General features: G+C 39.3%; 1 protein-coding gene across 2 annotated transcripts in view; it reads left to right on the top strand.

Annotated features, from left to right (window-relative positions):
* Positions 1 to 16,958, top strand: part of CERT1 (ceramide transporter 1) — an 85,378-nt gene that overhangs the window by 50,714 nt on the left and 17,706 nt on the right. For both annotated transcript variants that reach the window (XM_083883064.1, XM_083883063.1), the window contains exons 4-7: positions 1,228 to 1,335; positions 2,149 to 2,287; positions 3,252 to 3,335; positions 11,033 to 11,190. In XM_083883064.1, coding sequence (XP_083739190.1) covers positions 1,228 to 1,335; positions 2,149 to 2,287; positions 3,252 to 3,335; positions 11,033 to 11,190 — 489 coding nt within the window. The remainder of the gene's footprint in view (positions 1 to 1,227; positions 1,336 to 2,148; positions 2,288 to 3,251; positions 3,336 to 11,032; positions 11,191 to 16,958) is intronic.

Here is a 16,958-nt window from a genome sequence, read left to right as displayed (position 1 = left end):
ACTCTTCAGGTTTATGCTTATTAAATGCTTTTGAAACAAAGCAGTTATATGCTCAAACTCTTACGTGTAACTCAGACATAGATACTTAGTCCCGCTTTGCCCAAATTCTTAACTGACACTTCAAATAACTCTCTACCTTTCTCTGCTTTTTAACTTAACCACACACTCGTGCCTTCTCAAATCCTTTACAGCTTCCAATTTTTCCATAAAATGTACGATTGGAATTTCATCATTTCTCCTTGTCTGTTCTATATATTTTATTTTGTCTCCCCTCTTCCTGCCCCATTAGAGTTTTGGTGCTACTGCTGGATTTATTTCTGTCAGGAGTCCTTCAGTGTTGTCTCTCTCTACTTGATCAAACTAATCTACTAACAGTATTTCATATATTATTAGTCTGAACCATCTGTTTATTGCTTACATTCTCTGTCAGGATTTTTCATCTCCTTTGCCATGCAGAACATTCACATTAACATTTGGAGAAATTTATTTTCCTTCAGTTCCTCAGTATCTGCTTCTGTTTGTCTTGTGAGGAAATTTGTCAAACTCTATTTTTAATCTTTTTAATGTTACTCTAACCAAGAGATATTATTCTTTTTTCGTTGTTTATCCTCTTTCTTACTTTGAGCATCTTACTTGTTTTATATGGACTTCTGTTCTTATGAAAAATTAATTTCAGTCTAGTATAAATAATTTTGCCAAAGAAGCCTGAAACAGGAAAAAGATGATGGAAGTATTTGTCTGATTTTCTTTGATTTCTATTTTGTTGCTTTAAAAAAAAGGTACTGTTTGTATCATTGGACTAATTGACTGAAGCTGATTGTCTTGAGACTGAACCATGTTTAATCCCCCAATTAAATGTAATGTAAGTTTTTTTATAGGGTGTGGGAAGATTACTTCTTAGGAATTACATAAACCAAAATAATGAAACACTGTCCCTATTGTGAACCATTAAATATATATTGCTGTGTCTTTTTGGGGACACATAATTCATTGTAGGTAACAGATTATTTTACAAATGAATTTGATAATAAAAACCATGTTTATAATAACTTCACAGATACTGTATCGACATCTTAGATGCAGGCACAGATTGAGTTATTTAAACCTCTACTGCAAAAAAAAAACAAATTGGTGGCTTTCAGAGAAAATTACATTAATCTTGTTTTTATGATTTCTATTTTATCAAAAGCCTCAACGCTTTAGTTTTTTGTGTGTTTTGCTTTTTAGACTGAATCTGGCTATGGATCAGAGTCGAGTTTGCGGCGCCATGGCTCCATGGTGTCTCTTGTCTCCGGAGCAAGTGGATACTCTGCAACCTCCACCTCTTCATTCAAGGTTGGTGCAAACAGTTTTCCTAGTATTTGTGCATAAATATAATGTGCAACTGGAAAAGAAGTAATGTACAAAGACTCATTCACATAATTATAGGGAAAGTTACAGCATATTTAGTTTAAATGTCAGCAGTCTGTCATATGATGGTGATCAGATGATATGGGAAGCTCTCTCATGCCTCTCATGCAGTTGTCCCTTTTAAACTGTGGTGTCATCTTCTGTGGCCAGAAAATCAAACTTTTGAGTGTGTTCATTAACTTTTTCTGGTTTATTCACCAGCATATCCTGGGCTCAAAATGAAAACAAACACTAATTTTGTATCTTGATAAGTGTGATACAGCACTGGCTGGCAAACTATGACTTTCCTTGTGTCATGCATATGAATAATTAATATATGAACTGAGTGTGCTGTGCTTCTGGGAGAGGAGGAGAGGAACAACACAAGGAAAGGGAATAAGGATTGGAACAAAGATCTTAAACTGGAGCTGACTGCTTTCAGGCAAATATGTATAAAGCTGTTAGCATGCAAGTTCATGTTTTAATAAGCTTTTGTGGAGTGCTCTGAAGTAGCAGGTGCAGTCAAGAGAAAACGTTGAGATCAGTAACAAAATGAGTAAAGAATACTCAAATATGGTATCTTCTGACATTAACAGTATCATAATTGATGGTATCTAGAATGCCCTTAACATACTTCAATTTCTTCTTTATAGCTGCAGAAATGTTTGGGGTTTTTTTAAATTACATTGTAATTATACTTCATCAAGCTATTGTTGAGTGTATGGAAACATTTCAGGCCTTTTTTGTTTGTGTTTTCAGAAGGGGCATAGCTTACGTGAAAAGCTCGCAGAAATGGAAACATTTAGAGACATCTTGTGTAGACAAGTTGATACTTTACAGAAATACTTCGATGCTTGTGCCGATGCAGTTTCCAAAGACGAACTCCAGAGGGATAAAGGTAACACTCTAACTTAAAACTCTTCCCGCCATAGAGTGTAGCTTTTTACCAAGGAAACGTCTTGATACTGTTACATTGCAATTTAATGTCATAGAAATAAAATATGTATCTTAAGTGTAGTTTAGCAAAGGGTCAATAATTTGCATAAATGCTTAAATGTGTTGATTATCTTTATTTTGGAATTCAGATTTGCTTTAAAATCTGCTTGATTGTAACCCGTAGCTATCAACTGTACAACAGCAACACTCTTTTTAAGTGTTTTGTTGTAGACTACCAATTGCTGGCCCTCATGATTCAATTTATTGCTATCTCTTACTTATTTAAAAACCCAGTGGGATATTAGTTTTGATAGAAACAATGCACTTTTAAAAAAGTCAAAAGGGCTGCCTTAAGTAAAGCTTCTGAGATGTACTGGCTGGAAATAGAGCATTGAATGCACACTTGAGATCATTCTAGACTATGATGTGGATGTCTCTGAATTTTTTATATCAGAGCACAGCTTGTCACTGTATGTGTGCACTCTACTGAGGCATTTATATTCATCCCTGTCTTTGTTCTGGCAGCGTGAAACTTTCCATAGCAATAAAACTCCAGAGAAGTGCAGTTCCACTACTTTTTTTTAGCTTTCCAGTGTAGAAGATTAGATAGGTACTGAATCATGTTTCCTACTTACCCACTTGTAACAGCAAAGTATGTTGCTCTCACCAGAGAGTTGAATGCTGAACTTCTATGCTGAGCAATGTCAGATTGTGCTGTTTACTGATGTTTCCACTGGTAGTGGTCTTGGGTCAAAAAAACCCAAAAAACAAAAAAAACCCAAACCAAACCAAAACAAAACAAAAAGTTAGGGAGGAATGATGACTATTGTTATAGGATAAAGTGCTGGCTAACCACGAAGATGGTCTTAATTCTTTTTTATACACCAAAGAACTCACTCCCACTATACGCTCTCTTCCAAATCTAGTGGTAGAAGACGATGAAGATGATTTTCCTACAGTACGTCCTGATGGAGATTTTGTACACAACAGTAACAGCAGTAAAGAAAAACGTAAGTATGTCGCAGTTTTTTCAGTGATGAAAATTAGAATGAATGGCATGGTGATAAGCTGGTTTAAGGCAGGTTTTTATGCTCTTTTCTAAGCAGAAAATGACAAGAATAGAACTGTATGTGAATGGAAGTTCTTAGTCACATTATAATTCTTTAGCAGCTTTTCGTGATTCTCTGAGTTATTTTTAATTCATACAAATACCAATGCAAGCTTATCAAGCTAGAATTTCCCATTCTGTGTCTAAAGTCACTGTCACTACGAAATTCTGTTGAAACAGCTGCAATTCAAGTATTGGGAAGAGAGATTTTGTAACAGGTTATTGCACATATTACCTGAGTTAGGAGTTTGCTGGAGTTTCAGTCCTTTTCTGCTTGGAGATGTCCCCCTGTGATTTTCCCAAGTATGCTTACTATTGAAGGTTAAGACTGCAGAGTTACTGATTCTCACTTACCATAATTTTAGTGCTTTTTTGCTGTTCTTTTCTTTGTTATAATGAGTAGAATTCAGATCTTTATTCTTACCAAAATTGCACTACTTATTATACTCACTGTACCCATTCAGCAAATGTGAAGAATTCATGCAAGTCTTGCTGTTTGAGAAATCTGATGGTTCTGGCCTGGAGGAAGTCGTGTTTGCATTTAAATTGTATTTGCATTCTTTTTAGACCTTCTCACGTTTTCTGACTGAAATATTCTAGTGATTACACTCTCTACTTGTTGGCAATTCAGAAATACCTAAGATATTTCTTAGGCTTGATTCACAAAGCTTGGAAGTAGCACCTCCAGTTTCAAGTGTAATGGAATCTCTCAAAGTATTCACCAGAAATGTTTTTAAAAATGTGAAATACTTTCACGAAAAACCTAGAAAATATAAGGCAAAATATGCCTTTTCTGTATCTTCTGGGTTTTTTTAAAATTGGTGGCTAGTCCCATGTGTTACGTGTTTCTTTCTTGTATTTAAATGCTTTTTCTAGAGCATTTCCAAAACTGTTGTGATGGGAAAGGAAAGGGAATGGGAAGAACTTTTCAGGTTACTTCCAGAATTCATCACACAAGTCGATTTTTTCTACTGGGGATTAATCATAATACTGATTTCAGAGATCAAATAGTGTGAACAACTTGAAGATAACTTTTTGTTGCAACTGGTGAGTGAGCCCAGCAGGGAGGGACTATGTTAGGTCTGTTGTTTGCAAACAGAGCTGGGCTGGTGGGAGATGTGGTGCTTGGAGGCCGCTTGGGGCACAGTGATCATGAAATTATAGAGTTCTCAATATTTGGTGAAATCAGGAGGAACATCAATAAGACTTTTACATTAGACTTCTGAAGGGCAGACTTTGGCCTGTGTAGGAGACTCATACAGAGAGTTCCTTGGGAAGCAGCCTTTAAAAACAAAGGAGTCCAGGAAAGGTGGGTGTGCTTCAAAACAGATCTTGAGGTGACACAGACTGTCCCTGTGTGCTGAAAGATGAGCTGATGAGGCAAATCTGTCCAGCCTGGATGGGCAATGAGGTTTCAAAGGAACTTAGGACTGGAAAGAGTATGTATTGTCTTTGGAAGGAGGGTCAGGTCTCTCAGGAAGTATTTAAGGCGATTGCTGGGGTGTGTAGGAAAAAAATTAGGGAGGCCAAAACTCAGTTTGAACTTAATTCAGCAACTTTTGTAAAGAATAATAAAAAATGTTTTTACAAGTATATTAATGGCAAAAGGAAGGGTAATACCAACCTTTGTTCTCTATTGGACACAGGAGGGAACTTAGTAACTGCAGATGAGGAGAAGGTGGAGGTGCTTAACCCCTTCTTTGCCTCAGTCTTTAGTGGGAACCTGGCTTGTCCTCAGGACAACTGTCCTCCTGGGCTGGTAGATGGTGTCAGGGAGCAGAATGGCCTCCCTGTTATTCAGGAGGAGGCAGGCAGAGAACTGCTGAGCTGCTTGTGTGTTCATAAATGTCTGGCCCCAGATGGGATCCGCCCCAGGGTGGTGAGGGAGCTGGCAGATGAGCTTGTGAAGTCACTCTCCATCATTTACCAACAGTCCTGGCACACTGGTGAGGTTCCAGGGGACTGAAATCTGGCCAGTGTGACCCCCATTCACAAAAAGGGTGGGAAGGAGGATCCTGGTAATTATAACCCAGTCAGTCTGACCTCAGTATCTGGTAGGTAATGGAGCAGTTTATACTGAGTGTCATCACACAGCACCTACAGGATGGGCAGGGGATCAGACCCAGCTAACCTGATCTCCTTTGATGACCAGCTGACCATCTGGTGGATGCAGGAAGGGCTGTGGATGTCTGTTTGGACTTCAGCAAGGCCTTTGACACTGTCTCCCACAGCACACTCCTGGAAAAGCTGGGCAGCCCACGGCTTGGACAGGAGCACTCTTTGCTGGGTTAGGAACTGGCTGCATGGCCGGGCCCAGAGAGTGGTGGGGAATGGTGCTGCATCCACCTGGGGACAGTCACCAGTGGAGTTCCTCAGGGTCAGTGCTGAGGCAGCTCTGTTCAATATTTTTATTGATGACACGGATGAGGGTATTGAGTCTTTCGTTAGTCAATTTGCAGGCACTCATTAGTAAATTTGGGAGCAAAGTTTGATCTCTTGGAAGGTAGGAGGGCTCTGCAGAGAGACCTGGAATGATTGGATGGATGGGCAGAGTCCAATAAGATGAAGTTTAATAAGTCCAAGTGCTGAGTCCTGCATTTTGGCCACAAAACCCCCCTGCAGTGTTATAGGTTAGGGACAGTGTGGCTGGACAGTGCCCAGGCAGAAAGGGGCCTGAGGATGCTGGTGACAGCAACTGAACATGAGGCAGGGTGTGCCCAGGTGGCCAAGAGGGCCAATGGCCCCTGGCCTGGATCAGGAATGGTGTGTCCAGCAGGAGCAGGGAGCTCATTCCTCCCCTGTACTGGGCACTGGTGAGGCCACACCTTGAGTGCTGTGTCCAGCTCTGGCCCCTCAGTTTAGGAACAACATTGAAACCCTTGAGCGCATCCAGAGGAGGCAACGAGGCTGGTGAGGGGCTGGGAACACAATTCCTTGTGAGGAACAACTGAGGGAGCTGGGGTAGTGCAGCCTGGAGAAAAGGAGACTCAGAGGTGACCTTACTACTCTCTACAACCCCCTGAAAGGTGGCTGTGCTCAGGCTGGGGTTGGTCTCTTTCTCCAGGCAGCAACTGTCAGAACAAGAGGACACAGTCTCAAGCTGTGCTAAGGGAAATATAGGTTTTGGATATTAGGAAAACATTTTTTACAGAAAGGGTGATAAAGGACTGAAATGGTCTGCCCAGGGAGGTGGTGGAGTCATCATCCCTGGATGTATTTAAAGAAAGACTGAACATGGCACTCAGTGCCAGGGTTTAGTTGAGATCTTGAGGGTGGGTTGGACTTGATGATCTTGAAAATCTTTTCCAACCTGGTGATTCTTTGATGAAACGGAAGTTTTGAAGCAAGTGCAAGCAGGTGTGTGGTTCCACTAAGCCTATTTTCTGTATGAAATGTGAAACTGAACCCTTTTTTCCTTTTTTTTTTCTTTCTTTTTTTTTTTTTCTTTTTTTTTTTTCAGTACTGTTAAGTTTGATTTCAGAAAACTGAAAAGGCCTTCTTTAACAAATGTTAAGAGTTTAATTTTACTGCATGATTCATTTTAGGAGAGATGTCTTTGTCAAACTCAATTTTTGTACAATCATGTAGGAGTTTCAGCTTAATTTACCTGTAGAAATTTTTTTTCATATCTATGTTGTTCTGGCACATCTGCAATATATATGCATATACTATGGGGAATGTCATTATAAAAGTTTATATTTTTAATGCAGATAGTCATCAAGCTTTTGGGAACTTACATGCTAACAAATTGATATTTAGTGTTACAGATACCTGTATAAACTCACTCACTATAGCTCACTACAGGAAATAATTCTGCTACCCCTTGCCTTTTGCAGAACTTCTAATTCCAGTTGTTATGAGCCCTGTGTTCCATTAAATTTACTTTCCATCAATTATTTCTATGAAAATATTTATCCCCATTTAAATTTTTCTGTGCCTCAGTTGGATTTCTAATGGCTAAATTCATTAAGTATTTAATAGCTGAGTGCTGCAAAGCTTGATTAGAAATGAAAAATTGGACTCTCTGTCTTAAAGTGGAATCATAAGTGATACAGTAGGGGAAATAGATGTCTCAGGTTGAGACAGCCATGCTCATGAATTGGGCAGAAAAAAAGGTCAAACTAACTGGCAATGAGAGATTTATCTTCAACTTGACCCTTTTTAAAGCTTAGCCTTAGAGCAGCTGCTAAAATTTGATTTCTCAAATTTCAGGTTCTCTTCTTGCAACTTCTATCCCGTCCTGGAAGGATTCTAACAATCTTCTTAAGTGTAGCTGACAAGTGGTTGCCTGTTTATTCTGAGACTATTCTCTACTCAGTGCTTCAGGAAGTGAGGCAGAGGTTCAACCTCTTAATTTAGCTTACTATAATATGGAAAAGTGTTTAAGCCTACTGTTCAAACTACTAGTGCAGCAATCCAAAGCTCAAATCATTAGATTTAGGACTGACCTGAGGGACCATATTCACATTGGCTTTTGAAATTTGTTCTCTGGGTGGGAAAAGAAAGTTACTTTAAGTGTGGACATTTGTGTACTGCTCTGAAGGTGATTTGGATAGGGAGGCTTTTTCTTTTCTGTGTTCTGTGGGATCTTTAAGTGAAGAGGTAGGTAGTATAAAGTTCTTTAAATATATTGGTCACTTTTAAATTGAAAGATCTGCTATCTGGAACTGTGATCATTTATATAAAACAAGATATGGTGTCTGGCTGATGCATATTTTCCCATTGGGATTTTATATTCAGGAATGTAGAATATCTCAAAGTATTCCCATTCATTCCCTCCAGAAAGAGAACATATTTGGATTTAAATTTTCTAAGAATAGGAAGAGCAGGTGTAACCTACTTAACCATCTTGAATATGGAAGATGTTTTTTGTACTGGAACTATAAAGATGGAAAAGGTACAAAGGCTGAAGGAGAGAACTCTGATGTAAATTACAGCAGAGATTTATGTTGGATTTCTGTGCTCTGAATGGAGTAAAAATATTTCCCAAAATATTGCTAAAAAATTGGGGTTGTCCTTAGGGGAAAACTAATCGTATTGATCCTGTTGCAATCCACATAAGACAACAACAACAGGCATCAAGAAATAGATCATGTACACAGATGTTTGTTTTTCACTTAGAATTAGTTTAATGATGTAATACGTTAAGGGACATAAAATGGAAAGGATGGAAGACCAACTTTCTATTTACTGTCTTTAGAAAACTTTCTTGTTTTTCTAGGAAACAGATTTGATCCAACAGTGGGAAGGTGTTACCAGCAGGGTCTTGGGAACAAGAAGGGAAAACAGCTGTCCTAACAGACACAGAGGTCCAGGACAGAAAAGCTAAAGAGTTATTGAAAGTTAGAGAATGGCATGAAGAATTCCTTGTATTGAACACAAGAGAAGACAAATCAGAATTAGAGCATAGATGGGATAATAAAAAGTGCTTGGGAAGACGTTGAAATTGATATTAAGGTGGGAGACAAATGATCCTGCTTTTTTTAGTTGATGGCCTGCAGTTTGATAACCAATCAGCAATTACAACAGTAAGAACCCTTTCCTATTAGTCTTTACCTTTAAACATAGATTTTCAGATGCCTGGTTTAATTTTGAAATAATCAATCTTAGCTAACATGAAAAAAAGTGTAAAAAAGGAATCAGAAAGATGTTTGGTCTCTCAAAATAGAAAATCTCCTCACAAGTACTTGTAAAGTGCTGAAGCTCAGTTGTTCCTGAGGTGAGGGTTGAGATCATCTCTCAACATGTTTCAGAAAGACAGATATTTCCTGTGATTAGGAGTGAATCAAAATACTTGTATCCATCATAAGAAACCTGTTGAGTGACTGTCTCTTCAAAGAAATAGATTTTACATCCTTCTGCAAGATGTTCATTTTTGCCCATAATTGTAATGACTGAGAAACTTTAGGCACTGACTTTAAGTCTGCAGCTCTGCATTTATCACACCTACTCTGAGACTAGTCATTAAAGAATGGCTTAGAACTGTACGTGTTAATGAGATATGGCTGAGAATATTTTTCTCTTCTCCAGAAAATTAAGCTGTGTTGCTGTATTTCCATTAAATTCTACTGCAGAGATTTCTGAAATTATTTATATACTGTTGCAGGTAGTGGCAGTTTCTTCAGCCTGTCTACTTATTTCCTAATTGAGAGAGAAAAATCAAATCTGCAAGCATTATAAATGTGTTTTTAAGCCTGCATGTGAACATAGCCTACAGCAACAGGAAGAATTATTAGTGTGAAACCATCTTTTTCAGTTGTGAAGTATTATGGGCAAAGTTCTTGTATAATTTAAATTATTTTCAGTGGAGTCACTGCATCACCTCCTTGCCAGCTTATCCCACTTTGAGTCTCAGTCCCCTCTGTGTCCCATCTTCAGCTGTTGGGGAGGGAGAGCTCCTCTGCTCATTATCATTTCTGAAACAGTTTTTTTCTTTCTCTTGCTCTCCTTTTTTTTCCGCCACCCCCCATCACATTTATATTTTAGGGAATGATCAAAAAAGTTGTATTCTACCATAATATGTGTGCATCTTGAGGTATTAAAAGTTGTGTGTAGTCTGTAATCACTTGTTTGAAAAGGAGTTTGATTCTTTCTGAAAGGAGGGCACACAAAACCTCCAGAGACTTAAACCATTGCTGAAGACCACGTGACAATTGCTTTCTGTTCCCAAACTGCAGACACTGTGCTCTGTCATTACAGAATGGAGCTGCTTGAAAGTTCTGCTTTGCTCCTGCAGACAAATAAACTTACTCAAATATTAATTTGTACTTTTTAAACTGTAACAGTGGTATGTCAACAAACTGATGGACTGGAGAAAAAATTATCAACCCAGGTGATAAGTCATGGGCTTGCCCTTTGGCAATAGCAGGAGTTACTTTAAGTTGCTGGGTTCAGTCAGCTTCAACTTGAGTGTTACTTGTGCTTTGTAATATTTTCTGACATGCATGTGCAGGGCTTGATGTGTTATTACGCCAACCTACGTACCAGTTAGACACATAATAGGTACTTTTTTTTTGCCACACATCTTAAACGACTTGTTTAAATAGCCTTAGCAACAGATGGCCTGGTTGACAGCATGAAGCAGTTCTTGGAACTGTAAAACTCGCAGTACTTGGAAAATTCAGCACATTCGATGCTTTTATCTTATACCTTTTTACTTTGGGGTTTTAAAATCTGTAATTACATTTTTAAAACAACCTTGAATTATGCATTTTGGATTTGATGACATTTCGAAATTGTTCCTTTCTTAATTCTGAATCTGATATGTTTTAAGGTTGCTCTGTGTTAATTAGGCCCCATTTCAAGCTGTCAAACTGCTATTGTTACAAACTATTACCACTCCCTCCACCCACATGATTTGCAGAGTAATACAGCATTACAAGCAGGCTCCAAATACAGTATAGCAAGATGAAGCTGCAAGGATCTGTTTCTCCTTTTGGATCTTTATCCTGTGGATAGCTGTGGCCTTTATTACCACTTAAGATTTTTATTTTTAAATTAACTTTTTTGCTAGTCCGTCATCTTCAAATATAACGCATACATGTGAAGTGCTTGTTTGATTAAGGGCAGCTATCAGTGATCTCATATATGTCTTTTTAGTGTTTCCACATGTGACACCCAAAGGAATTAATGGCATAGACTTTAAAGGAGAAGCTATAACTTTCAAGGCAACTACTGCTGGAATCCTTGCTACACTCTCTCATTGTATTGAACTCATGGTAAAACGTGAAGAAAGCTGGCAAAAAAGGCTAGATAAGGTAAGATCATTTTCCTTCTACTTTGGTTGAAAAAAATAAATTTCTTTAGCTTGAAATTGAAATTTCAAATAAGCTGTTACTAACTTTTGTATTCAAACAGCTGTTTTTATTTTTGTGTACAGCATTTATTAATTTCAGGTGCTTTAATTATTAACACTGTAAAGGAGCCTTGTTCTCACTGGTGCTATAGTTGCTCTTCATCAAAGTCTTTTTTTCACAGTACTTATTCAGAGGGTAGTCCTGTATTCTATAAGAATATATAAGAACCTGAAATTATCTCATAATAATAAGTGTATTGCTTACAGCCTTCTGACAAAGACCTAATTATCTGTGCATGGAAAATGATGCATGTTTTAGTGTGATAAGAGGTGGTGACAACATTGGGGAGAGCAACCAGTTCTAACTTTATATGTCTCCTCAAGATAAAATTATTTCACTTTCCTTTAGGAGATTAGTGAGATTAAGTTATGCTTTATACTAATCAGTTAAATCTTCTGTGTGGTGTTCAAATATCTGTTATTCTAATGGCAGTGATAGTTCATTCTGAATCTACTCAACCACTGTAACAGCTCTAAAAGGAGCAGGGTCTTCTTGTCTGAGATCTGTTGTTGGAGGCATGGCAGGTTGGAGTTCAGGCTTTAATTTCTATAATATTGCCATTGCTGGCTGTTGTGCAGTGCAGCTGTCTTTCTGTTCTCATTCCATGTGTTTTCATGTGGTATGTATCAGGTATCAAATCTTACTCTATTTAGCGGTACAGTATTCAAAGAATGATCATATTCAGACAAAATACATCCATGTTTGAATCCTTGACCCCCTTGTCTTCTGTATTGTTCGTGCATGTGTCAAAGGCCTGGCCCTGTCTGTCTGTATTGTGACTTCTGTCAACAATTCTTTACTGCTTCATCTGAGCAGTTGGATGAATTAGAGTAGGTCCAAGACTTCAAGCCTGTTTGTAGGATCATAGAGGAGTCCAGGTTGGATGGAGACTTCAAGAGGTCTCTCTTGCTCTGACCTTCATCTTCAAGTAAGGACAGTTTGTGTTCAGACCAGGTTGCTCAGGGTGTTATCAAGGCTGTAGACAGCACAGCTCTTCTGGGCAGGTCTGCTGCTCACCTCTTGTTGGAGTGAAAAAGTTTTGCTTTATATCTTGTTGGAGTAACTTCTATTCCAGTATCTGATGCTCATTTTTTAGCCTTCTCCTGTAAACTATGAAGAGTGTGGCTCAGTTTTTTTTATTAGTTTCATGAACATATTGGAAGGCTACTGTTAAGTTCCACAGCAAAAGCCTTCCCTGTGCTGGAACACTCTTCATTTGTATTGCTGAGACTTTCCTTACAGCATGTTTTCCTTGCTTTTAGTTCAGTATATTTTAATAAAGAGTATTATGTTAAAATATAATTTGAATTTATGTAGATTTGGATTTTGTCACTTTTTTTGTTGTCTTGTGGACTAACTTAAAAGCACTTGTATAAGATACAAGTGGTTAGAAAATTCAAACCTAAATTTCACTTGGGGTCTCATGGGACTAATATCTCATACAGCATGAGTAAATACATTTTAAAAAGGCTCACAAGCTTCTTCCAACTTCTTTTGCCAGGAAATAAAAAAAAAGCAAAAAGGAGCAAAATCTCCTGAAGCTTCAGAGTTTTCAACTTGCTCTGCTTTGGCAGACTTGCAACTTTCCAAAGCCCATTTGTCAATGATATTTTCTGCGGTTTAGAGGACTGTCGTGGTATTAAGTACCTTAATTAGTATATAAAGTCATTACTTTGTATTCATCTCTTTGCTTGCCTTTTGGAAAAGGAGATTTTTTATTGAATGAAATAAGTAGACTTGTGGGGGGATAGCCTTGGCAAAAGAGTGAAATGCTCACCACCCATTCAGCAGGATCAGAGAGAAAAGCAGAATGAGAAAGCTTATGGGCCAAGAGAAAGATGGGAAGATTGCTGTCTGTTTTTTGTCATGGCAGAACATTCTTGACATGTGGAAAATGAATTTGTTGCTGATTGAAAATAATGGGAAGTTAATGGGAGACAGAAAGACAAACACTAGGATAACTTTCTTGCCCTTTTTCCCAAGCTCAACCTCATTTCTTCTCTGTAGGCTCCTCTACCTGGAATCCTAAAATCATTAATGTTGGAAAAGACCTCAAACCTCATCAAGCCCAAGGGTTAACCCAGCCCTGCCAGGTGCACACTGACCCCTGTCCCTGAGTGCCACATCTCCACCTTCTCTGCCATGGCCAGGGGCAGTGATTGCAGCACTGGGCAGTGCAGGGCAGTCTGTTCTGAGGCTTCTCTGCCCTTCCAGTGAGGAACTTTTTCCTCATATCCCTCCCCTGCTGTAACTGGAGACCATTTCCTCTTCTCCTTGTGCTCGTTAGCTGGGAGGGAAGACCAACCCCATGTGGCTCCAGCCTCCTTTTAGGCAGTTGTAGAGAGCAGTGGTGTCCTCTCTGGGCCTCCTTTTTTCCAGACTGGACACCCCCAGTTCTCTCAGCCACTCCTCACAGGACTTGTGCTCCAGACCCTCTGTAAGCTCCATTGCTCTTCTCTGGATATCATCTCCACGTCCTTTCTGAATTGAGGTTCCCAGACTTGGACACAGGATTCTTAGTGTGGCCTCACCCATTCTGAGTACGGGGGGACAATCTCTGCCTTGCTGATCCAGGCCAGGATGTTGTTGCTCTTCTTGACCCCCTGGGCACACCCTGGCTCATGTTCAGTCACTGTCACCAGCACCCCCAGGTCCTTTCCAGCCACTCTGCCCCAGCCTGTGGAGCTGCCTGGGCTTGTTGTGAGCCAAGGGCAGGACCCAGCCCTGGGCCTTGTTGAACCTCACACCATTGGCCTCAGCCCATGATCCAGCCTGTCCAGATCCCTCTGCAGAGCCTTCCTGCCCTCCAGCAGAGCAGCACTCCCAACCTGACTGGTGTCACCTGAAAACTGCCTGAGGGTGCCCTCAATCCCTTGTCCAGATCATCCATAAAGACAGGAACCAGGACTGCCCCAAATACTGAGCTCTGCCAACAGCACCAATGACCAGCCACCAGCTGGATGTAACTGTTCACAACCACTATCTGGGCCCAGCCATGCACACAGATGTTTCTTAACCTCATCCAAACCATGAGGCTGTCAGTTTCTCCAGGATAATGTTGTAAAAGGCTTTAGTAAAGTCTAAACAGGCAACATCCACAGCCTTTCCCTCATCCACTAAGCAGGTCAGCCTGATGTGGAAGCTCAGGTCGGTCAGGCAGGACCTGCCTTTCACAAACACCTGCTGTCTGGGCAGGGTGCCCTGATTGCCCAGGACACACTGTGTGCTCTCACTTAAGGTAGTATGTTCCATAGCCTTGCTGCCTGCTAGCAGCAGGCAGTGCAGGCTGAGGAGCTAGTTTGCAGGGTTTGCAATTAGTGCAAAACACTTCATCTGTGCCTTTCCTTCCTCCTCATACTTTTTCCCTGCTCCAGTGCAGGTAGCTTCCATTAGTGACAGCCTTCTGGGAAAAATCTGTTGCAGAGTGATCTTTCATGGGACATGGTTCCTTCTGGAAATACCCCTGCAGTGTGGGCATGTGTGTTCTCTGCCCTGGAGCTGCACCTCCTCATCTTCTTGGTCTTGGCATCTACTCTGTGATTTCTCACTTTTTCTTCCACTTCTCTCCACAGAGTGTTTTTTTACTCCTTTTTCCCTCAGAGAAATGTCACATACATAGTGGATGGGCTCAGCTGTGTTGCAATGAGTCTTTTTTTGAAGCTGGCAAGAGTCACCTGTGTCTGCCACATGACAGCCCCAGTCTCCTCCCATAAATGCTACCTGTGTGAGCAGCACATTGATGTCTACACCCTTAAAGACAGCAATTGACTGTATTCAGACCTCTGCTACTATTATTCCACACTGGTAGAGCTGCTTTTGGTTTAGTTTTTATCTTTTTGTTTTAGTGCTTAACCATCACTTTATGAAAGTAGCTTTTACAGCTATGGGCCTGATCAAAAGACATTCCTTTCCATCTGATAGATAGATCTAGACTGGTGTAGTTCTTGGTACTTTCAGTTTTCTTGAATCTGTGTGCAAACTTCTCTGAAAAAGAAGTAAATATTTTGAGATGATAGAAGAATAGATTCTATGGTTAGTTTTCTTTCATTACTAAAGTAGTCAAATGTCCAGAACGAAATTGATATGAAGCATGTAGTATTATCTAAAGTAATTGTAGTTACAGCTTTTCTTTCCACCTTTTACACTTAGCTCTTAAGATCTTGAGCTTGACTTTTTTTTCCAGTGCAGTATATAATACATTGAATGTATTTTAAAGTGAACATTTCTTAAAATGTATACATATTGCATACACAAAGGATTTTGTCATTAATATTTGATCCACTGTTTTACTTGCAACAAAGTCTTTGTGATAATGCTTTTTATGTTGTCTTGGCTGCTGCAACGTTTTTCTTTGCTTGTTTCTGCCTTCTTTAATATTATTGCTAAAAGAAGTTGGCAAATTTGGAGAGTCATATTTTGCCACATGTGAATTGTAACAAATTTGCAGATTGAAGTACAGGAAGTGTGGGGATTTAGGGTGAGTGGGAGAAGGAGTTGTGTTATAGGTGGGGTCTGTTTTGTTTTTCCTTCCAAGTCTGGTAAAATTTCCATGCTTTTCTCAGTGACTTATACCCAAGTCATGCTTTACATATCTTCAGGACTCTCCAGTTCCTTTCAAAAAAGATAAACGTGCAAAATATTGTGAAATCTGTTAGCAGGTACTACTTCTTTGATAGTTTCAGAAAAGAAGAGGCTACAGTCACAGTTAAAGACTGTACTGTCTCCATCAAAGTGCTGGGGTTTTTTTTATTTGTTTGTTTTGGGTTTTTTTGTGGGCTAGTTTGGGGTTTTTTTGGTGGAGGAGGAGTAAAACTATACTACCTTGTTCTACATCAAAAGTAATGCCTTACTAAAAACTGGAAAATGTGTTCAATGGAATGCTACCACCAAATTCCCAGTTAGTAAACTCAGCTCTTCAGTATTGCTTCAGGGTTTTCCACTGAATCTTTAAATTTCAGTTTGGGCTGCTGAATAATTATACCCATATCTGCAAGAAGTGTGTGATGTCCACCTGTAAGACTTAGCTTGCTTTCTCACCTGAAGTAATTTTGAAAGGGGGCAGAGAAACATCTTGTGAAAAAAAAACAAACTGATTTTTGCATGAGTTTCAGAAGTGTTTATAGCTTCTTCATGGAAAGTATCTGGCAGTATGCAGCACTTGTAGAGGCAATATTAGACTTAGTCTGATTTTGGCATTACTACTAATTTATTCAAAATTATATAGTCACCATCAAGTGTCTACATAGACTGGCTCCTAGTACAGTCACAACCTGTTATGGGAGAACGATGTCAAGTTGTACTCACTGCATGGAGTCCACAAAATGATTCACATTGCCCTAATTATAGATAAAAACTTACAGGCTGTGACTTGATAGTGTATCACTACATTCAGCAAGTTAGCTTTTTACCAGTTTTAGTTTTTACCCTTTGTTATCCCAGCCCAAACATCTGTGTCAGGGAGGCTTATATGAGGTATAAAGTATGACCCTCAATGAAGCATAAACAACTATGCTTAAACTAGAAACCAGTTTTTGCTTGCTGATCTGGTTTCTTCCACATGAATTAGAAAGTATTCTCTAGGTAGCTAGTTTTCTGAGCTTCCTATTATATATGCATGTATACTGGCACATATAATGCATACATGCAAATAAATTCAGAAACTTATCAGC

Source organism: Zosterops lateralis (genome assembly GCF_965231275.1).
Source record: "Zosterops lateralis genome assembly, chromosome: Z".
In the NCBI taxonomy this organism is placed as follows: domain Eukaryota; kingdom Metazoa; phylum Chordata; class Aves; order Passeriformes; family Zosteropidae; genus Zosterops; species Zosterops lateralis.
This window is presented reverse-complemented; position numbering and strand designations above follow the sequence as displayed.